At 46.7% G+C, this 23,057-nt stretch overlaps 1 protein-coding gene and 1 pseudogene across 1 annotated transcript; one reads left to right on the forward strand and one right to left on the reverse strand.

Moving 5' to 3' along the window:
• The first annotated feature begins 709 nt into the window (after positions 1 to 709).
• LOC119339550 (aspartic proteinase nepenthesin-2-like) lies at positions 710 to 2,790 on the forward strand. Its single transcript, XM_037611564.1, has 2 exons — positions 710 to 715; positions 919 to 2,790. The coding sequence occupies exons 1-2, from the start codon at positions 710 to 712 to the stop codon at positions 2,425 to 2,427; spliced, it is 1,515 nt and encodes a 504-aa protein (XP_037467461.1). The 3' UTR covers positions 2,428 to 2,790.
• Positions 2,791 to 19,832: 17,042 nt separating this feature from the next.
• On the reverse strand, positions 19,833 to 22,777 carry LOC119339551 (annotated as a pseudogene).
• Between the last annotated feature and the right edge of the window lie 280 nt (positions 22,778 to 23,057).

The raw sequence follows: 23,057 nt of genomic DNA on the forward strand, positions 1-23,057 counted from the left end.
CGTCTTTGTGATGAACTTTCTATACATTACAATCTTGAAATTGTCCGAAAGGAAAGGTAAAAGAGCTGAGAACCAAAGCCATCAAATAAACAGTAACAGGTCGAAGTTGACAGTAAACTTTCTTGCTTGCCGAAGAGATCTTTGTTTTTACCTTTTCTTAATGTCTCCCGCCTTAGATGATCTGTATACTTCGTTTGCTACTCGTTCTAACAGCTTTACTTCCAGCATCATCACCTTTATCTGCAAAATGGAAATGATCTCTTCGGCAAATGATCCAAAAGCAAATCAGCTTTATAATACTTATTGGATCATTATACAGAATGTTGGATGAGTATCATGAAAATGAGGATTTGGCAGAACATTTTTTTTCAAAAGCATACAAATTACGTGTTTTAACTCCATACTCCCTCCGTTTGGAATATTTGTCCTAAAAATGATTGTATCTAGACTTATTTTAGTTATAGATACATACATTTTACCCATTTTCAGGACAAGTATTTCCGGATGGAGGGAGTAGAAGGCATAGTGTAAATTATAAAATACTCAGACAAACTCTCACCCGTGATGAACGGGAGAAAATACTTTTTCCATGCCAAAATAAATGTCTCGAGCTCAGTACAATTTTATATTAGAGTTAATACAGAGTTGAGATATTTATTTTAAAACAGAGGGAGTAGGATGCAAGATCAGAAGAGAGTATCCACTAGACATGGCCGTACAAAAACCGTTTGACTCGACCGTTTACTGTATGCTACGCACTCCACTATTTGCCCGGTCAGTCGGAGGTCATCACGCGTGCACACGCAATGCAAAGTCTCTCCTACGTGTGCGTTCCACTGGCGCCGTTCGTCGTCAACATGAGCACCCTGCTCTGGTCAAACCGCACGCGCTCTACTTATATTCTCCCGACGCCACCAGCTCCATCTCCATCCTCCACCAACCATGGCCGCGTACCGCTCCCTGCTGGTGGCCTTGCTCCTCGCGCTCTCCTCCTCCTCGTCGGCGTCGGCGGCGACCCCGTATGGCTTCGAGTTCCCGCAGTTCAACGCCCCCGTCGCCGACGCCGGCTGCGACGGCAAGCTGGTCGCCGAGGAGGAGGCGCTCGCGCGCCGGGTCCCGCCGCTCAAGCTCCACATGACCCATCGCTCCGCCGCCGCGGGCGCGACGGGGACGGGCGCCTTCTTCCTCGACTCGGCCGAGAAAGACGCCGTCCGTATCGATACGATGCATAGGAGAGTCGCCCTGTCTGGCTCCGGCGCGGCCCAGCGGGGCTCGGGGCCAAGAAGGGCGTTGTCGGAGCGGGTCGTGGCCACGGTGGAGTCCGGCGTGGCGGTCGGCTCGGGGGAGTACCTGGTGGACGTGTACGTGGGCACGCCGCCCCGCCGGTTCCGGATGATCATGGACACGGGAAGTGACCTCAACTGGGTGCAGTGCGCGCCCTGCCTCGACTGCTTCGAGCAGAGCGGGCCCGTCTTCGACCCGGCGGCGTCCACCTCCTACCGCAACGTCACCTGCGGCGACGCGCGCTGCGGCCTCGTCTCGCCGCCGGAGACAGCGGCGCCCAGGGAGTGCCGCAGGCCACGGACCGACCCCTGCCCGTACTACTACTGGTACGGCGACCAGTCCAACACCACCGGCGACCTCGCCCTCGAGGCCTTCACCGTCAACCTCACGGGCGCCGCCGGGACCCGGCGCGTGGACGGCGTGGCGTTCGGGTGCGGCCACCGCAACCGCGGCCTCTTCCACGGCGCGGCGGGGCTGCTGGGGCTCGGGCGCGGCCCGCTGTCGTTCGCGTCGCAGCTGCGCGGCGTCTACGGGGGGCACGCCTTCTCCTACTGCCTCGTGGAGCACGGCAGCGCGGCCGGGAGCAAGGTCATCTTCGGCCACGACGACGCGCTGCTCGCGCACCCGCGGCTCAACTACACGGCCTTCGCGCCGGCCACGGGCACGGACACCTTCTACTACCTCCAGCTCAAGTCCGTCCTCGTGGGCGGGGAGGCGGTCAACATCCCGTCCGACACCCTGGCCGCCGGCGGCACCATCATCGACTCCGGCACGACGCTGAGCTACTTCCCGGAGCCGGCGTACCGGGCGATCCGGCAGGCGTTCATCGACCGCATGAGCCCGTCCTACCCGCTCATCCCGGGGTTCCCGGTGCTGAGCCCGTGCTACAACGTGTCCGGGGCCGGAAAGATCGAGGTGCCGGAGCTGTCGCTGGCGTTCGCGGACGGCGCGGCGTGGGAGTTCCCGGCGGAGAACTACTTCATCCGGCTGGAGCCGGAGGGCATCATGTGCCTGGCCGTCCTGGGCACGCCGCGCTCCGGCATGTCCATCATCGGCAACTACCAGCAGCAGAACTTCCACGTCCTCTACGACCTGGAGCTCAACCGGCTCGGCTTCGCGCCGCGCCGGTGCGCCGACGTCTAGGCCGGCCGGCCGGCCACCGTCCATCATCCATTATTCCATTTTGACTGATTGGTCGGCCGGTTGTGCTCCATGTAGTACGTAGGTAGGCAAAAAGTGGCCGTGCTAACCGTATCGGAAGAACGAACGAGCAAAGTGGGGTTGGGTGTAGCAATTTTGGCACCGGGTTTTCGTACCTTATTACGAAGCCGCGTACGTAGGTGGCTGCTAACGCTTTGGTTATTTATTTTTTTGCAAGACTTTGGGTCTTGTGTTCATATGTACTGCTCCAGATGGAGTGCTCTGTTTAGAGTAGATTACTGCTCATTTTGTCTTAGATGATCTTGAAATGGACATAGATGTAAATAATGTTGTTGAAATTGCACATCGTGTGTTGCAGAAATGTCTTTTGAGTCGTGCTCGTCGTGAGGATGACGGGTCGGTTTCGTTATTTCCGTGGTCGGCATTCCACGTTCAAAGCAAAGGAACGCGTTTGCGTGCTTGCCGCTGCTTTATCCGGAAAGGGGCATGAAAACAACAACGATCCTAAGCTGGACCGATCGACGCGGTCCACAAGCAAACTCGAACCGTTGATTGCAATTTTTGTTGGTAGCTTATCAAGCTGACCGTCTGATAGCAAACTCCAACAAATTGTACGTTTCACAAGTCAAACGAGCGAGCGTGTAAATAATTTTTCTTTTTCAACTTTTTTTTTTCACCGGCAAAACCAACAAGGCTCCTTCTTCACCGGCATCACCTGCCGCACCGTCAGTTGATCCTCGTAATTGATGAACGCTGCAACATCAGTATGGGGCTCGATCCTTGGGAGCGCTCTGCTCTCAACACCGATCCCAGCCAGTGGTTCGTGTCGTACTCCATCTCCTATAATTCCTCCGCTCAGGCCAGGTGATGGTAGTACAAAAAGGATCTATTGTCCCGGTTCGTGGTCATTTATCCCGGTTTTTGAACTGGGACTAAAGTGTCGGTACTAATGCCCTAAATCTTTAGTCCCAGTTCTTACATAAACTGGGACAGATGGGCCTCCACGTGGCCGGTGCGGCGAGCCCAGGCAGGAGGCCCTTTGGTCCCGGTTGGGACCAATAGGCATCCACGCATCAGGATTTCAGGTGCTGAGGTTTTTGTTTTTTGTTTTTGAAAGGGAGGGGGGTTTGAGGGGTTAATTTAGGTGTTTCATATATTGTGTTAGCTAGCTAATTAATAGAGAGAAGTGTCCTCTCTTATCTCCGTGCTTGGTCGACGCTACGTACTATATGTATAGAGAGGACTAGACACGCTAGCTAGTAAGCAAATGAAGGAAACAGAAGATCGTCGTGAACAGATGCATACAAAGAAAAGTGATATCGACCACCTCTCCTTCTTTGAGAGATTGGTCGAACAACAAGTTCTCGTATATCTATCCGACGCTACTGGCTACATATATACAATATAAATATCTTTTACAATATAATCTCCTAATTAAAATCGAACGCATCAGGGTCCACATGGTATTCTCCGTCTTTAGCGATCACGTGGTCAAGAAAGAATGCCTTCAATTCCTCTTGAATTTCTAGCATACGATCTGGTGGTAGGAGTTCATCTCGCATCCGAAATATCTAATTTGAAGAAGGGGATCAATACATATATATATATGATTAAATGAAAATGAACACAAATGATGGTAATAAAATAAAATTGTGAATATTATTATTTACGTACTTCATATTGTTTGTCAGAGTAGCCCTGCTCACAGGTCGTGTGGCGGATGGACTCGCAAATGTAGTATCCACAGTCATCATTCTCTTGTTCCTGCCACAACCAATTTACAAGAAATAGAGGTCAATCAAACTCATAATTATCAAGCATGCTAAATGGTATTGATGAAACTAGCGCTTGAATCACTAGGAGATGCGTGGAACATGCTACTATAGTACTTACTTTCGAGTGTCTAAATTGCAGCTTCTTCGGCAGTCCCGGAGTTTTTGAGGTGAATTTTTTCCAAACCCCGTCAGACAAAGAAAACTATTACTTGATATCAGGAAATGAACAAAGTTGCCGATATGGTGCGATAATGATCGATTTAACTTACTTCTCTAGAATTTCAGTCATCTCCGCATACTCCTTGGGATCTTTTTGTCTCGACTCTAAGACGGTTACTAGTCTCTGCTCAAGCTTAATCTCTAGGAGAATATAGTGGAACCTGCGCACGCATGCATAACTCATCAATTATATTACTATAACCTTGACTAATAAGGAAAACCGAATATGCACAAGACAGTAATACTCACTTGAATTCGTAAGGAAAGAGTATTATACCTTTGTTTTGATTTAATACAAACGATTGTAGCAGCTTGGCCTCGGTATCTTTGGCCTGAAATTCAACCATATATGCATCTATGAGATTTGTGTTAATGAACCCAATATCACTGATTTGTCTTTTCTTCAATTCGGCGATCTTCAATCTGCATAATATAGTGAGGATAATTAAAAAAACATGCAATGAAAGAGCTGACCTATATATAGAGACTTAATGACAGAAGTAGTACTACTTACAGGCAGTAGCAAGTGATCATCAATTTATCGAGGGCCTTTAGATTGAAAAACGCGAAGAACTCCTCAAATTGAACATTCAACAGTTCAATTCCAACGAGGTCATGCTCCTCTCTAACTCTCAGCGTCAAAATATCCTCCCCCCAGACTTTCTGCAGGTTTTCATGTACCAATCATGGAATCTTCGCATCATCGTTGTTAGAGATCTTTAATCTTTGACGAGAGGCTTCCCGTACACGTCTTTGTGTTCGTCCACCTCCAAGAAATCGAAATGTGCATATTCGGGCAGGTAATCTCCAAGATCGTTATAACCGGGCACCATTGTCCCGTCCGGATGATTCGCGACGACGCTAGACACCTGGAGCGGGGGCAACAATTGGTTCGCTTGTTCACCGAGCTGGGCAACTTTTTTCCCAGCTCGTCGTTCTGCTAACCTTTGACCACTGACAGTACTCCCCGACCGCGACGCTTCGATAAATGACTTTGTAAGAATGCGCTCATAGTTGTCTTTTGCCGGAGAGTTTGGTGGTTTCTTCAGGGCAGCCAGAGTATGCTTCGCTTTTACCGGATCTATCTTCTCCTCTGGAGGTGGATGTTTCTTTGCTTTCACCCCTTCAAAGAAGTTCTTCACTCCGGCTTGCACGATCTGCGTGTTTTCCTCCACGGTCCTCTCGTATGGTAACCTCTCTGGAGTCTTCAGAGAAGGACCGAATCTGTATTGCCTCCCGACTCTGGCTGTACTGCTAGACGACGGAGCAGACGGAGCGGCTACGGCTGTCTTTCCTTTCTTACGAGGCGGAGGAGAAGGACTACGACGCGCCGGAGCAGCCGGAGCGGCGGCGGGTCTCTTGATCCGCCCTTGTTGACGAGGCGAAGAAGGAGGAGGTTGGCTGCTCGGGCGCGCCGGCGCAGGCGGAGAAGGAGGCGGAGTGCCGCCACACGCCGGAGAAGGAGGCTGAGTGCCCTGATCAATCACCGGAGGAGGAGGCGGAGGAGGAGGCGGATTGCCCTGACTCGCCGGAGGGGGAGGAGGAGGCGGAGGCGTCCAGTTCGGAAGGTTGATGAGCTCCTTCCGCCATAGTCATGGAGTCTTCAGAGAAGAACCCAGCCGAATCTCCCCTTCACCCGTAGGGTGGTCAAGCCGAAGGTCCTCAAATCCGTCCGTTATTTGATCCACCATCACCCTAGCATATCCTTTTGGAATCGGCTGGCCGTGGTAGGTTGCGTCAGGTTCATTAGGTATAACAAAGCCAACAGCCGCCTTGACTTTCAATGTCATCCATCGCGTCATAAGGTGGCAATGTTGAGACTCCGTGATAGCATCCACGGGGTAGCTAGCAGGAGCCGTGAAGACTGGCTCCAGCTGCTGAGTCTGCTCGGTGGAAGCCATGCTGCTTCTCCGTTGAGATGGCGAGGTAGCTTCAGGGGAAGATTCGGCAGGTCGTTTGCTGCGATCTGCTTCTCGTTCCTCTAGCCCTTGTACCCTTTCGTGCAGCGCCTGCAGTTGGCTATGCTCCACTTTCTTCCTCCTCTCCTGGGTTTTGTAACCCCATGTGTCCAGAAAGCCAGCCTTCCACGAAACGGAGCCTGGCGTGCTTCGTGTCCGTCCAGGGTGCTCAGGATTCCCGAGGGCCATTGTGAGCTCATCCTTCTCTTTGTCTGGGACGAACGTCCCTTGCTGCGCTTTCTCGATATACTCCTGAAGCCTTGTGACGGGTATTCTCAGTTGCTCTTCCGTCCAAACGCACTTCCCTGTTACAGGGTACAAGGTTCCGCCAACTCCGAAGAACCAAGTCCGGCAACGGTCTGGCCAATTCAATGTCTCTGGTTCGACCCCTTTAGCAATCAGGTCATTCTCAGCCTTGTCCCACAAAGGTCGGGCTTTGAGGTAGCCACCTGACCCCGTGCAATGGTGATGCTTCTTCTTCGGAGCATTTTTCTTGTTTATCGCTGACATCTTCTTACTCTTTTCCGATGTCTTATGGGCCACAAATGCAGGCCAGCGATCTCTGATCTTCTCATACTTTCCGGTGAATTCTGGTGTCAAATCTTCGTCGACAAACTCTGTTTTCAGCTCATTCTGCCACCTCCTAAATAGTTCTACCATCTTCTTAAGAGCATGATACTTGATCAATTGCTCTTTAACTGGCTTCTCCGGATCACCCTCTAGCGGTAGGGTGAAATTTGCCTTAAGTGATGTCCAAAGATCTTGTTTCTGCATATCGGAGACATAGGACACCTCAGGGTCTTCCTTCTTAGGCTTTAACCATTGCTGGATACTAATCGGGATCTTGTCCCTAACAAGAACCCCGCACTGAGCACGAAATGCATCCCTTGTCCGGATGGGTTCAATCGGCTTGGCATCGCGTGCGATTGCTGTGATCTCAAACCTTTCATCTGAGCGCAACTTTTTCTTCGGGCCTCGTTTCTTTACTGAAGTTGTGCTCGATCCGGAGGGCTAGAGAAAAGAAGAAAGACGAGAGTTAATTAATATGTGTACATACGAAAATAATGAATGCATCAATTAGCTAGTCAGCACATGCTTAACTAATATATATACCTGGCCGGACTCGGTTCAGTCACCGGAGCCGTCATGACGGTCTACTTCTTGTAGCGGCATTGGGTCACCGGAGCCATCATAATCATAACCTTCTTCTTCACTACCCTGTCCTTCCAGACCATCAGTGTCGTTGAGAAACGATGCAACGATATCACTTCCTTTTGTGATTATGTCCCCCAACATCTCTTCTGTTTCTTCGTCTCGGGGGTGCTCCATAGTTTCTGCAAATATTTACAACATGGAAATTATTATTCAAACATGACAGCTAGATATATTAGTGGAAAATGTAGAACTAGCTAGCTAATATAATCACAATAAAGAATCATATTAGTGGCCTCGACGCTGCTTCTCTAGGGTTTGGGGTGGCCTCGGCAATGCTTCAAGGGTTTGGGGTGGCCTCAACAACGCTTCAAGGGTTTGGGGTGGCCTCGACGACAACGCTCTTTTAACTTGGTAAATTTGGGTGGACTCGAGAGAGTTTGTCGGGTAGGGGCGTGTCAGGAGGGGGTAGGAGACCAACATCATTTTTTTCTAGGGTTTGGGTGTCCTCAAGAGTTTTGGTCGAGCGAGAGGGCCGAGAGGGGTGCTCTCGTGGTATAAGTTATCACAGTCGAGAGGGGGTATATATATCGACCGCCCCTCATGTCGAAGTTATTCGGGAGGGGGTTATATCGACAACGATGCGACATACATACATGGGAAAATAATGTTATTGGGGAGGGGGTATATCGACCCCCTCTCGTGTTGAAGTTATCGGGAGAGGGTATCTCGACAACGACATACCCGATAAAAAATAAGAAGACAAAAGAAGAAATAAAAAGAGGAGAAGAAGAAAGGAATAGAAGAGAAGCAATCGAAGAAAAAAAGGAGAAGAAGAAAGGAATAGAGGAGAAGAAGAAAAAAATAGAAAATTATTTCTCCTCTTCTTCCTCTCCTCTTCTTCTTTCTTCCTCTTCTTATTTTCTTTTTTCCTATCCTTCTTTTTCTTCTTCTTCCTTCTTAATTAATATCACTTAGCAACTTTTGCAACGATAGGGGGGGTGCTCCTGTGGTCTAAAATCGTTCTATGCACGATAGAAAATTCTGAAAAAATTACATCTATGATCCCTCGACGTCCCCGACTCTCTCATGAACAAAAAAATCTATGAATAAAAAAACATCTTGTTCTTTGAACAAAAAAATATCATATTTCATCCACATCCATGCATACATCATATATACTAGATCGCGCCTTGGCACGAGGGTGCCGGTCCCAACATTTTTGTCAAGCAGGTAAGGCTTAGCATGGATAAGAATAAAGTGAAGAAGGAACATTCCATCTGTTTCAGTTCCGTTCCAGCTATAGCAAGTTTAAAACGCAGTACAAATATAAAACACATCACATATTAGTATATGGTATGAACATGAACAATTAGAGAATCGTATCTTAAAGGCCATAATTAAAATGAAAAAAATACTTCTCGAAAGAAAAGCAGGAGGAAGCAGAACACATATAATAGTTATGGTTAAGTACAAACAGAGAACTAAATGTTACATGGTATTAATATCTCAGTATGAACCACATTAGTAGGTTAAAATCACAGTACAAATGCTTAACACAAGCCAATTCTACAAAATCCTCAAAGTTTAGTCTTTAGACCATGTCATGGTAGTCAGCGGTAAAATAAATCATGAGATAGTTGGTGTACAGACAGATGATCCCGAACGTCAACCAATACATGGATCCTTTTACCCACAACAACCGAGGTGCCTAAAAAACATTGCAATTAATTACATGCAGTCATTTAGCAAAATGCTTAGAACAAATAGATGTTACTCCCACCGTAAAGAAATATAAGAGCGTTTAGATCACTACTTTAGTGATCTAAATGCTCTTATATTTCTTCACCGAGGGGGTAGACAATGTAAAATTTGTTGGGGAACGTTGCAGAAAACAAAAATTTTCCTACTCGTTTCACCAAGATCATCTAGGAGTTCATCTAGCAACGAGTGATCAGATGCATCTACATACCTTTGTAGATCGCGCACGGAAGCGTTCAAAAGAACGGTGATGATGTAGTCGTACTCGACGTGATCCAAATCACCGATGACCAGCGCCGAACGGACGGCACCTCCGCGTTCAACACATGTACGGAACAGCCACGTCTCCTCTTCTTGATCCAGCAAGGGAGGGAGGAGAGGTTGAGGGAGATGGCACCAGCAGCAGCACGACGGCGTGGTGTTGATGGAGCTGCAGTACTCCGGCAGAGCTTCGCTAAGCACTATGGAGGTGGAGGAGGTGTTGGGGAGGGAGAAGGAGGCAACCAAAGGCCAAGGACTCAAGGTATGAAGTCCCTCCTCTCCCCCACTATATATAGGGGTGCCAAGGGGGGGTGGCCGGCCCTAGGAGATCCAATCTCCTAGGGGGTGCGGCGGCCAAGGGGGGTTTCCCTCCCCCCCAAGGCACCTAGGAGGTGCCTTACCCTCCTAGGACTCTTGCCCCCTTGAACCCTAGGCGCATGGGCCTATGTGGGGCTGGTGCCCTTGGCCCAAGCAGGCCAAGGCGCACCCCCTACAGCCCATGTGGCCCCCGGGGATGGGTGGCCCCACCCGGTGGGCCCCCGGGACCCCTCTGGTGGTCCCGGTACAATACCGATAACCCCGAAACTTGTCCCGATGCCCGAAACAGGACTTCCCATATATAAATCTTTACCTCCGGACCATTCCGGAACTCCTCGTGACGTCCGGGATCTCATCCGGGACTCCGAACAACATTCGGGTTACTGCATATACATATCCCTACAACCCTAGCGTAACCGAACCTTAAGTGTGTAGACCCTACGGGTTCGGGAAACAAGCAGACATGACCGAGACGACTCTTCGGTCAATAACCAACAGCGGGATCTGGATACCCATGTTGGCTCCCACATGCTCCACGATGATCTCATCGGATGAACCACGATGTCGAGGATTCAATCAACCCCGTACGCTATTCCCTTTGTCTATCGATATGTTACTTGCCCGAGATTCGATCGTCGGTATCCCAATACCTCGTTCAATCTCGTTACCGGCAAGTCACTTTACTCGTACCGTAATGCATGATCCCGTGACCAGACACTTGGTCACTCTGAGCTCATCATGATGATGCATTACCGAGTGGGCCCAGTGATACCTCTCCGTCATACGGAGTGACAAATCCCAGTCTTGATCCATGTCACCCAACAGACACTTTCGGAGATACCCGTAGTCTACCTTTATAGTCACCCAGTTACGTTGTGACGTTTGGCATACCCAAAGCACTCCTACAGTATCCGGGAGTTACACGATCTCATGGTCTAAGGAAAAGATACTTGACATTAGAAAACTCTAGCAAACGAACTATACGATCTTGTGCTATGTTTAGGATTGGGTCTTGTCCATCACATCATTCTCCTAATGATGTGATCTCGTTATCAATGACATCCAGTGTCCATAGTCAGGAAATCATGACTATCTGTTGATCAACGAGCTAGTCAACTAGAGGCTCACTAGGGACATGTTGATGTCTGTTATTCACACATGTATTACGATTTCCAGATAACACAATTATAGCATGAATAAAGACAATTATCATGAACAAGGAAATATAATAATAATGCTTTTATTATTGCCTCTAGGGCATATTTCCAACAGTCTCCCACTTGCACTAGAGTCAATAATCTAGTTACATTGTGATGAATCGAACACCCATGGAATTCTGGTGTTGATCATGTTTTGCTCTAGGGAGAGGTTTAGTCAACGGATCTGGTACATTCAGGTCAGTATGTACTTTACAAATCTCTATGTCTCCATCTTGAACATTTTCACGAATGGAGTTGAAGCGACGCTTGATGTGCCTTGTCTTCTTGTGAAACCTGGGCTCCTTGGCAAGTGCAATAGCTCCAGTGTTGTCACAGAAGAGCTTGATCGGCCCCGACGCATTGGGTATGACTCCTAGGTCGGTGATGAACTCCTTCACCCATATTGCTTCATGTGCTGCCTCCGAGGCTGCCATGTACTCCGCTTCACATGTAGATCCCGCCACGACGCTTTGCTTGCAACTGCACCAGCTTACTGCCCCACCATTCAAAATATACACGTATCCGGTTTGTGACTTAGAGTCATCCAGATCTGTGTCGAAGCTAGCGTCGACGTAACCCTTTACGATGAGCTCTTCGTCACCTCCATAAACGAGAAACATTTCCTTAGTCCTTTTCAGGTACTTCAGGATATTCTTGACCGCTGTCCAGTGTTCCTTGCCGGGATTACTTTGGTACCTTCCTACCAAACTGACGGCAAGGTTAACATCAGGTCTGGTACACAGCATGGCATACATAATAGAACCTATGGCTGAGGCATAGGGGATGACGCTCTTCTCTTCTATATCTTCTGCCGTGGTCGGACATTGAGCTGAGCTCAATTTCACACCTTGTAACACAGGCAAGAACCCTTTCTTGGATTGATCCATATTGAACTTCTTCAATATCTTATCAAGGTATGTGCTTTGTGAAAGACCTATGAGGCGTCTTGATCTATCTCTATAGATTTTGATGCCTAATATATAAGCAGCTTCTCCAAGGTCCTTCATTGAAAAACTTTTATTCAAGTAGGCCTTGATGCTGTCCAAGAGTTCTATATCATTTCCCATCAAGAGTATGTCATCTACATATAATATGAGAAATGCTACAGAGCTCCCACTCACTTTCTTGTAAACGCAGGCTTCTCCATAAGTCTGTGTAAACCCAAACGCTTTGATCATCTCATCAAAGCGAATGTTCCAACTCCGAGATGCTTGCACCAGCCCATAAATCGAGCGTTGGAGCTTGCACACTTTGTCAGCATTCTTAGGATCGACAAAACCTTCCGGCTGCATCATATACAATTCTTCCTTAAGGAAACCATTAAGGAATGCCGTTTTGATGTCCATTTGCCATATTTCGTAATCATAGAATGCGGCAATTGCTAACATGATTCGGACGGACTTTAGCTTCGCTACCGGTGAGAAAGTCTCATCGTAGTCAACCCCTTGAACTTGTCGATAACCCTTAGCGACAAGCCGAGCTTTATAGATGGTCACATTACCATCCGCGTCTGTCTTCTTCTTAAAGATCCATTTATTTTCTATGGCTCGCCGTTCAACGGGCAAGTCAGTCAAAGTCCATACTTCGTTCTCATACATGGATCCTATCTCGGATTTCATGGCTTCTAGCCATTTGTCGGAATCTGGTCCCGCCATCGCTTCTTCATAGTTCGAAGGTTCACCGTTGTCCAACAACATGATTTCCAAGACAGGGTTGCCGTACCACTCTGGTGCGGAACGTGTCCTTGTGGACCTTCGAATTTCAGTAGGAGCTTGATCAGAAGTATCTTGATCATTATCATTAACTTCCTCTCTAGTCGGTGCTGGCACCTCAGGAACATTTTCTTGAGTTGCGCCATTTTCCGGTTCAAGAGGCAATACTTCATCAAGCTCTACTTTCCTCCCACTTACTTCTTTCGAGAGAAACTCTTTCTCCAGAAAGGACCCATTCTTGGCAACAAAGATCTTGCCTTCGGATCTGAGGTAGAAGGTGTACCCAATAGTTTCTTTTGGGTACCCTATGAAGACGCATTTTTCTGATTTGGGTTCGAGCTTTTCAGGTTGAAGTTTCTTGACATAAGCATCGCACCCCCAAACTTTTAGAAACGACAGCTTAGGTTTCTTCCCAAAACATAATTCATACGGTGTCGTCTCAACGGATTTCGACGGAGCCCTATTTAAAGTGAATGCGGCAGTCTCTAAAGCATAGCCCCAAAAAGAAAGCGGTAAATCGGTAAGAGACATCATAGATCGCACCATATCTAACAGAGTGCGATTACGACGTTCGGACACACCATTACGCTGAGGTGTTCCAGGCGGCGTGAGTTCTGAAACTATTCCACATTTTCTTAAGTGTGCCCCAAACTCGTGACTCAAGTATTCTCCTCCACGATCTGATCGTAGAAACTTGATTTTCCTGTCACGTTGATTTTCAACCTCACTCTGAAATTCCTTGAACTTTTCAAAGGTTTCAGACTTGTGTTTCATTAAGTAGATATACCCATACCTACTTAAATCATCAGTGAGGGTGAGAACATAACGATAGCCACCGCGAGCCTCAACACTCATCGGTCCGCACACATCAGTATGTATGATTTCCAATAAGTCGGTTGCTCGCTTCATTGTTCCTGAGAACGGAGTCTTGGTCATTTTACCCATAAGGCATGGTTCGCACGTGTCAAATGATTCATAATCAAGAGACTCTAAAAGTCCATCAGCATGGAGCTTCTTCATGCGTTTGACACCTATGTGACCAAGGCGGCAGTGCCACAAGTATGTGGGACTATCATTATCAACTTTACTTCTTTTGGTACTCACATTATGAACATGTGTAGCATCACGTTCGAGATTCATAAAGAATAAACCATTCACCATAGGAGCATGACCATAAAACATATCTCTCATAAAAATGGAACAACCATTATTCTCAGATTTAAAAGAGTAGGCATCTCGAATTAAACGAGATCCCGATACAATGTTCATGCTCAAAGCTGGCACTAAATAACAATTATTAAGGTTTAAAACTAATCCCGAAGGGAGATGCAGAGGTAGCGTGCCGACGGCGATCACATTGACCTTGGAACCATTCCCGACGCGCATCGTCACCTCGTCCTTTGCCAGTTTCCGCTTATTCCGCAGCCCCTGCTTTGAGTTACAAATGTGAGCAACTGCACCGGTATCAAATACCCAGGAGCCACTACGGGCACTAGTAAGGTACACATCAATTACATGTATATCACATATACCTTTGGTTTTGCCGGCCTTCTTATCCGCTAAGTACTTAGGGCAGTTCCGCTTCCAGTGACCGCTTCCCTTGCAATAAAAGCACTCAGTCTCGGGCTTGGGTCCATTCTTTGGCTTCTTCCCGGCAGCTTGCTTGCCGGGCGCGGCAACCTCCTTGCCGTCCTTCTTGAAGCTCTTTTTACCCTTGCTTTTCTTGAACTTAGTGGTTTTATTGATCATCAACACTTGATGTTCCTTCCTGACTTCTACCTCCGCTGATTTCAGCATAGCAAATACTTCAGGAATGGTCTTTTCCATCCCCTGCATATTGAAGTTCATCACAAAGCTCTTGTAGCTTGGTGGAAGCGACTGGAGGATTCTGTCAATGACCGCATCATCCGGGAGATTAACTCCTAGCTGAGTCAAGCGGTTATGCAACCCAGACATAGTGAGTATGTGCTCACTGACAGAACTGTTTTCCTCCATCTTACAGCTGAAGAATTTGTCGGAGACTTCATATCTCTCGACCCGGGCATGAGCTTGGAAAACCATTTTCAGATCTTCGAACATCTCATATGCTCCATGTCTCTCAAAACGCTTTTGGAGCCCCGGCTCTAGGCTGTAAAGCATGCCGCACTGAACGAGGGAGTAGTCATCGAAACGTGCCTGCCAAGCGTTCATAACATCTTGTTCTGCAGGGAGAACGGGTGCGTCACCAAGCGGTGCTTGTAGGACATAATCTTTCTTGGCAGCTATGAGGATGATCCTCAGGTTCCGGACCCAGTCCGTATAGTTGCTGCCATCGTCTTTCAGCTTAGTTTTCTCTAGGAACGCGTTGAAGTTGAGGACTACGTTGGCCATTTGATCTACAAGACATATTGCAAAGATTTTAGACTAAGTTCATGATAATTAAGTTCAACTAATCAAATTATTAGTGAACTCCCACTTAGATTAGACATCCCTCTAGTCATCTAAGTATTACATGATCCGAGTTAAACTAGACCGTGTCCGATCATCACGTGAGACGGACTAGTCAACATCGGTGAACATCTTCATGTTGATCGTATCTTCTATACGACTCATGCTCGACCTTTCGGTCTTCTGTGTTCCGAGGCCATGTCTGTACATGCTAGGCTCGTCAAGTCAACCTAAGTGTTTTCATGTGTAAATCTGTCTTACACCCGTTGTATGTGAACGTCTGAATAAAACACCCGATCATCACGTGGTGTTTTGAAACAGCGAACTGTCGCAACGGTGCACAGTTAGGGGGAACACTTCTTGAATTTTATTGTGAGGGATCATCTTATTTACTACCGTCGTTCTAAGTAAACAAGATGCAAAACATGATAAACATCACATGCAATCAAATAATAAACGTGACATGATATGGCCATTTTCACATAGCTCCTTTGATCTCCATCTTGGGGCTCCGTGATCATCTTGTCACCGGCTTGACACCATGATCTCCATCATCATGATCTCCATCATCGTGTCTCCATGAAGTTGCTCGCCAACTATTACTTCTACTACTATGGCTAACGCGTTTAGCAATAAAGTAAAGTAATTTACATGGCGTTTCTCGATGACACGCAAGTCATTAAAAGAATAAAGACAACTCCTATGGCTCCTGCCGGTTGTCATACTCATCGACATGCAAGTCGTGAATCCTATTACAATAGCATGAACATCTCATACATCACATATAGATCATTCATCATTCATCACAACTTTGGCCATATCATATCACAAACCACTTGCTGCAAAAACAAGTTAGACGTCCTCTAATTGTTGTTGCAAGTTTTACGTGGCTGAATTAGGGTTCTAGCAAGAACGTTTTCTTACCTACGTTAAAGCCACAACGTGATTTGTCAACTTCTATTTACCCTTCATAAGGACCCTGTTCATCGATTCCGCTCCAACTAAAGTAGGAGAGACAGACACCGGCAGCCACCTTATGCAACTAGTGCATGTTAGTCGGTGGAACCGGTCTCACGTAAGCGTACGTGTAAGGTTGGTCCGGGCCGCTTCATCCCACAATACCGCTGAAGCAAGAAAGGACTAGTAACGGCAAGAAAGTTGACAAATCTACGCCCACAACAAATTGTGTTCTACTCGCGCAAGAAGAACTACGCATAGACCTAGCTCATGATGCCACTGTTGGGGAACGTTGCAGAAAACAAAAAATTTCCTACTCGTTTCACCAAGATCATCTAGGAGTTCATCTAGCAACGAGTGATCAGATGCATCTACATACCTTTGTAGATCGCGCACGGAAGCGTTCAAAAGAACGGTGATGATGTAGTCGTACTCGACGTGATCCAAATCACCGATGACCAGCGCCGAACGGACGGCACCTCCGCGTTCAACACACGTACGGAACAGCCACGTCTCCTCTTCTTGATCCAGCAAGGGAGGGAGGAGAGGTTGAGGGAGATGGCACCAGCAGCAGCACGACGGCGTGGTGTTGATGGAGCTGCAGTACTCCGGCAGAGCTTCGCTAAGCACTATGGAGGTGGAGGAGGTGTTGGGGAGGGAGAAGGAGGCAACCAAAGGCCAAGGACTCAAGGTATGAAGTCCCTCCTCTCCCCCACTATATATAGGGGTGCCAAGGGGGGGTGGCCGGCCCTAGGAGATCCAATCTCCTAGGGGGTGTGGCGGCCAAGGGGGGTTTCCCTCCCCCCCAAGGCACCTAGGAGGTGCCTTACCCTCCTAGGACTCTTGCCCCCTTGAACCCTAGGCGCATGGGCCTATGTGGGGCTGGTGCCCTTGGCCCAAGCAGGCCAAGGCGCACCCCCTACAGCCCATGTGGCCCCCGGGGATGGGTGGCCCCACCCGGTGGACCCCCGGGACCCTTCCGGTGGTCCCGGTACAATACCGATAACCCCGAAACTTGTCCCGATGCCCGAAACAGGACTTCCCATATATAAATCTTTACCTCCGGACCATTCCGGAACTCCTCGTGACGTCCGGGATCTCATCCGGGACTCCGAACAACATTCGGGTTACTGCATATACATATCCCTACAACCCTAGCGTAACCGAACCTTAAGTGTGTAGACCCTACGGGTTCGGGAGACAAGCAGACATGACCGAGACGACTCTTCGGTCAATAACCAACAGCGGGATCTGGATACCCATGTTGGCTCCCACATGCTCCACGATGATCTCATCGGATGAACCACGATGTCGAGGATTCAATCAACCCCGTACGCTATTCCCTTTGTCTATCGATATGTTACTTGCCCGAGATTCGATCGTCGGTATCCCAATACCTCGTTCAATCTCATTACCGGCAAGTCACTTTACTCGTACCGTAATGCATGATCCCGTGACCAGACACTTGGTCACTCTAAGCTCATTATGATGATGCATTACCGAGTGGGCCCAGTGATACCTCTCCGTCATACAGAGTGACAAATCCCAGTCTTGATCCATGTCACCCAACAGACACTTTCGGAGATACCCGTAGTCTACCTTTATAGTCACCCAGTTACGTTGTGACGTTTGGCATACCCAAAGCACTCCTACGGTATCCGGGAGTTACACGATCTCATGGTCTAATGAAAAGATACTTGACATTGTAAAACTCTAGCAAACGAACTATACGATCTTGTGCTATGTTTAGGATTGGGTCTTGTCCATCACATCATTCTCCTAATGATGTGATCTCGTTATCAATGACATCCAGTGTCCATAGTCAGGAAACCATGACTATCTGTTGATCAACGAGCTAGTCAACTAGAGGCTCACTAGGGACACGTTGGTGTCTGTTATTCACACATGTATTACGATTTCCGGATAACACAATTATAGCATGAATAAAGACAATTATCATGAACATGGAAATATAATAATAATGCTTTTATTATTGCCTCTAGGGCATATTTCCAACAAAATTGCATATCCATATTGCTCTTCTACTTGAGCTTGTCTTCTCAGCATGTGTAGTTTCAGCTGGTTTCGCTTGTGTGGAGCCATTTAGTAAGAGTACTAAAGGTGCAAAGATACCAAATTATTCAGGCTCTACTGCATCTCTTACCACTGTCTTATTCACAGATAGTTTATTACGTAATTGGTGTTAACAATAAAATCGACACGAAATGATGCAAACTTTCTTCCACTTGAATTAATCAAGCGGTCAGCTTGGTAAGCTACCAACAAGATTTTGAATTTAAATATCTATATAATATTTTATCATTTAGAATTTGGTTGAATGGAATCCTGGCAACATGTTTGTGTGTGGAGGACTGCAGTTGGTGTATGCATTCCTGGAAGCATATTTTCTTTTCATATATAAACAACCTTTAGTATCCAAACCAAAACAAAAAAAATTATGGTTGACTTGGTTCGTATGATCATTCGCAGTAGCTCCACAACACGAACCAATCATCATAAAACATCAACCATTTCTTAGATATACTTATCTAATATACCTACAAGGCTAAAAAAGACACTATTGTGTTGTGCAGTACATGTAAATTTTGATGTAACACCACCATTTAGACAAAATGATTGGCCTCACTGAAGATAGTGAATCCCTCAGGCCAACATGTGAGATAAAGAAAATCTTATAAATCATGGTGCAAGTGTGTTGTCCACAAAAAAATATTCAGATGGTCTAAGCATGTCCTATAGGATGAGGCACTATCCTATCAAAACCACCAAGTGACAACATTATCACACACAACCAATGCCATCTAAATCTAAAGTGGAAACTATCCAAGACATGAAGCCATGTACTTCACTATTCATGGTTGCAAAGTAACACTACTCCCACTCCCACAAACAGAGTAAAATCACATCAGCCAAAAGAGAAAACAGTAGGGGGGAGATTAGGATCTCACCTTGTTGAATGGTTACAGAACTTTTGGTCAAATTTCAAAGGCGAGAAAGCATGGTCCTCACCACTCAAGGATGCACTGGAGATGCAAATCATGCTTGCAGCTTGTAACCTGTGACAATTCCAGACAAAAAAACAGAACATATTCAACTTCAGACACGTCTACCACTGAATCAAAAGATTTCCATCGCCAATCACCATTATATCCGCAAGACAAAGGTATCTACCGTGCAGGACTCACTGTCACAGAAGCCTCAAGCTAGATGCTACAGGCGTGGTCATAGGCGTCGTACAAACTGCCCCTCCACGAAAGCTGCCGCCGATGAGAGCATCTCCATCCCTCCAGCCCCCAGCCCTCCTCCCTCAGATGGGACCTACCGGCTACCGGAGATGGTCGCCGTCGTCCGCTGGACCTTGACGGATATGATGGGAAGGGGAGGGGACGGCCAGGATCCAGTCGTCGCCGCGGGCATCAGCGGCGAGTGTGTCAGCGGTGAGGCTGCCGCTTGCCTCCTTCTAGCCGCCTTCCGGTGCCTGCGAGATGTGAGTCCAAAGCCCATAGAATGAAAAGCTCAAAAACAAACAGATCAAGAGAAAGAAAAAGGCAAGCGAGATCTAGCATGGTGCCGGCAGGTGGTGTACCTCCAGGACGATGGCAGTCTACGCGAACTGGAGCGGCCTATTCACGGCGGTGAACACATCCTCGTGCCCTGATCGAGCGCAACAAGGAGCACCAGGAGCCACTCTTTAAGGCTGAGTGGCATGATGCCAAACACCTGTGCGAGGAACAGCACGTAGAGGATGAGGAAGTGCAACCCGAATGACACCGACATGGCCAGGAGCAGCCACGGGTTGACCCACGAAGGCATCCTCAGCAGGCACGTGTCCCCCTGAGAGGGCGTTGAGCGAGTTGAACATCTCGATCGCCACGAGCATGTACAGTGAGAGCATCGTTGCCTTCACATTGCGGGCCTGGAAGTGGTCGCAGGGGTTGTCGTCGAAGGTGAAAGTTCTAGCACGAGCAATGAAGGGCGCAGCTGTGAAGTTATCCCAGCTAGAGCACTGGCCGCAATTCGAGGGTTGTGATAACTGACAAGTGTGGCCATCTCTAGTGAGATCAATGCCCATGAAAGATGCATGGGTGTACCAGATGACCAAACGATTCTAACCCCCATGCCATGTAAAGGCCCATGACCTGCAAGTTATGTGATTGGTGAGAATTATAATCTCGAGAAGAAAGGCAGAGATGACTAAAACAAATCAAACAGATATGTGGTGATCATTTACCAGGTAACAGAACAAAATCCAGGGAGTAATCAATGAGTCATCGCTCCTCCTTGGTGGTTTCTTCATGATGTCCTTGTCAGGCGGATTGAAACCCAAAGCAGTTGCAGAGGGGCCATAGGTGACGAGATTTACCCATATAAATTGAACATATATCAACCCCTCAGGAATACTCAAAGCAGAGGTAAGGAAGATTGAAGCAACTTCACCAATGTTTGAGGAAATCATGTAGATATCTGCATCAGTGAAGCAAGGGCCTTCAGAATACTCAAGGAATAGAAGGTTTTCCACCAACTGGATGTGAAGTATGAAAGCAGACACAATCACACAATCATGCTCGATTCAAGAACATCATTTTTAGCAAGCCATATAGAACAGGCACAAATACACAAGCAACCACAAAACTGTCAATGAGAAGTGAGAAAAAGGCTCTCAGTGCACAAACCTTATGAAAGCTTTCATGTTATTGTAAATAGATCTTCCTTCACCAACTGCGGCAACTATGGTACTGAAATTGTCGTCAGCTAGTACCATGTCAGAAGCCTCTTTGGCAACCTGAAAAAATAAAGATTAGATTAGTCCAAAAATATTAAGCTGAATAAAAGCATGGTTTTGCAAATATCACTCTTTTCTTAGAACCTCCCAGTAATGTTCTACAGTCTAAACAAAAAAATAATCTTGTTTTGCTGGTTCAAATAGTGTTATCTGGTTAGCATGAAAGCAGTAACAGATGAGGGGACAAGGGATGGCATTCAATACAACTCATAGGTTTCTGAAGTACAAAGGTTGGAAGAGAAACAACAAGACTTTTGAGAAATCAATAGTTTTTGTCAGGAAAACGAGTGGAAGAAGTGATTTTAAAGCAGAAGACCATGACGACTCTAAAGTGCAACATGATGAATGATTCACGCACGCTAGTAGGGTGATGGTGGTCCCTGGTTTTCTGTTAATTCTGCAATAGTCCATTCAGTCTAGTATTTGTGATCCGCTTATATATGAGTTCAGAGCAGCGATGAGTTCAATATAAATGTATATTATCATTTGTATATGGAAATCCTATTGGAGTCCTAAAAAGGAGTGAAACCATTGTGAGCTGAGAGAATGGACCAAAACAAATTTAAAAATTATTTCTTCACAAGTCTATTTGCATATGATTTTTAATTTGGACATAAATAAAGGAAGCAACTCTGCATGATATTTTTAACTGAACTAAATGTCCAATGCTATGTCAACAATGATTGGCCAAAATCATCGGATTACTGAAATTATATTTGTATCCGAGAACCCAACTATCTATAGAAAATTTGAGAGAACCTAAAAGGACCATCTGACCAAATTTTGTCGTACGACAGAGTTGCCACAACGATGTGCATTCTACTTTGACACTATTTTTTCTTTCGCTCACTGAAACGTGCAACTAAAAATACCAAACCAGGGTTTACAATCGAAGACAAGATTGCATTATGGTACTTGAGGAGAAACCAATACAATTACTCAGGTGTTGGTGCGGTAGTGTTTTATGCACGAGACCATCTATAGAAGCTAATGAAATTATGCAATACAAAGCATGTGGAGGCACATGGATAGTTCCCATCAGGTCTCTTCTATATGTTGAGATGTTGAAAAACATATAGGTGCATGAAAACTGTTTCACACAACTGAAATGCCAATGGATGACTGATTGAATCTAGGGGTGAAATAAAAGCTGCGTACCCTCAAGAATTGAATGATAAAGTAATTAGCATGGCAAAGAAAAAATTTATCGGACATTATAGTTTCTGCAGCTCACAGGCATATATAACCGCAAATAAAGCTAAACTGCCCTCAGTATTTACCTCAGGGGGCTTCACACAGATCCTAGCACATACATATAAATTTCTCTCATGTAGATCGTCCACAAACATGTCCATGACCTCGTTAGGCAACGTCGCGTTAGCATGGTATCCCTATGAAAACACACACGCAGAGAACACATTCAGTAACCAACAAGCATCTTATAATCCTAGATAACAGCGTCAAAAGATATAGGCTGTCAACACTACAAAGACATAATTTATCCTACTCAAATCACATGCAACTAAGGAAAGCCCTTAAATGTCCTACAGAGACAACAATGTAGAGAAACAACAACCACCACTTGCATAAGTAGCGTATGAGTCGCAAAAGACTGGAGAACAAAATAGGCATTCACCTTTTCATCAGTCACGACCATATGTATACTCTTGATAGGGCCATCATCAAAGCCACCTCGCTGGTACCATAACCTAGAGATGCGCAGGTTAATTCGCTGGTTCCAAACGGCCGAGGAGATGCTAGTTAGGTCGACAAAAGGTGGCGCCGGTGGGGGGGTAACCTACGATAAGAAAGCAGGAAAGTAAGTAGCAGCAAAAGCAAAAAACAATCGAAGAGGAGAGGCAGGGGCGGGTACCTCTTGATCAATCTCCAGATCCATCGCTCTTGTCGATAGACTCCGCCGTCGGCAAAGCGAAACAGAGACCGGCGTCTGTAATCTTGCAAGCCCAACACACTGCTTACTGTAGTTTTCTTTGTGTCATCAAATACATTATATATGCATCTGAAGTTAGTAGATATCCTCATATAGGTGATACAACATAAAGAGAAAA

This window comes from Triticum dicoccoides, chromosome 7B (assembly GCF_002162155.2).
Source record: "Triticum dicoccoides isolate Atlit2015 ecotype Zavitan chromosome 7B, WEW_v2.0, whole genome shotgun sequence".
In the NCBI taxonomy this organism is placed as follows: Eukaryota; Viridiplantae; Streptophyta; class Magnoliopsida; order Poales; family Poaceae; genus Triticum; species Triticum dicoccoides.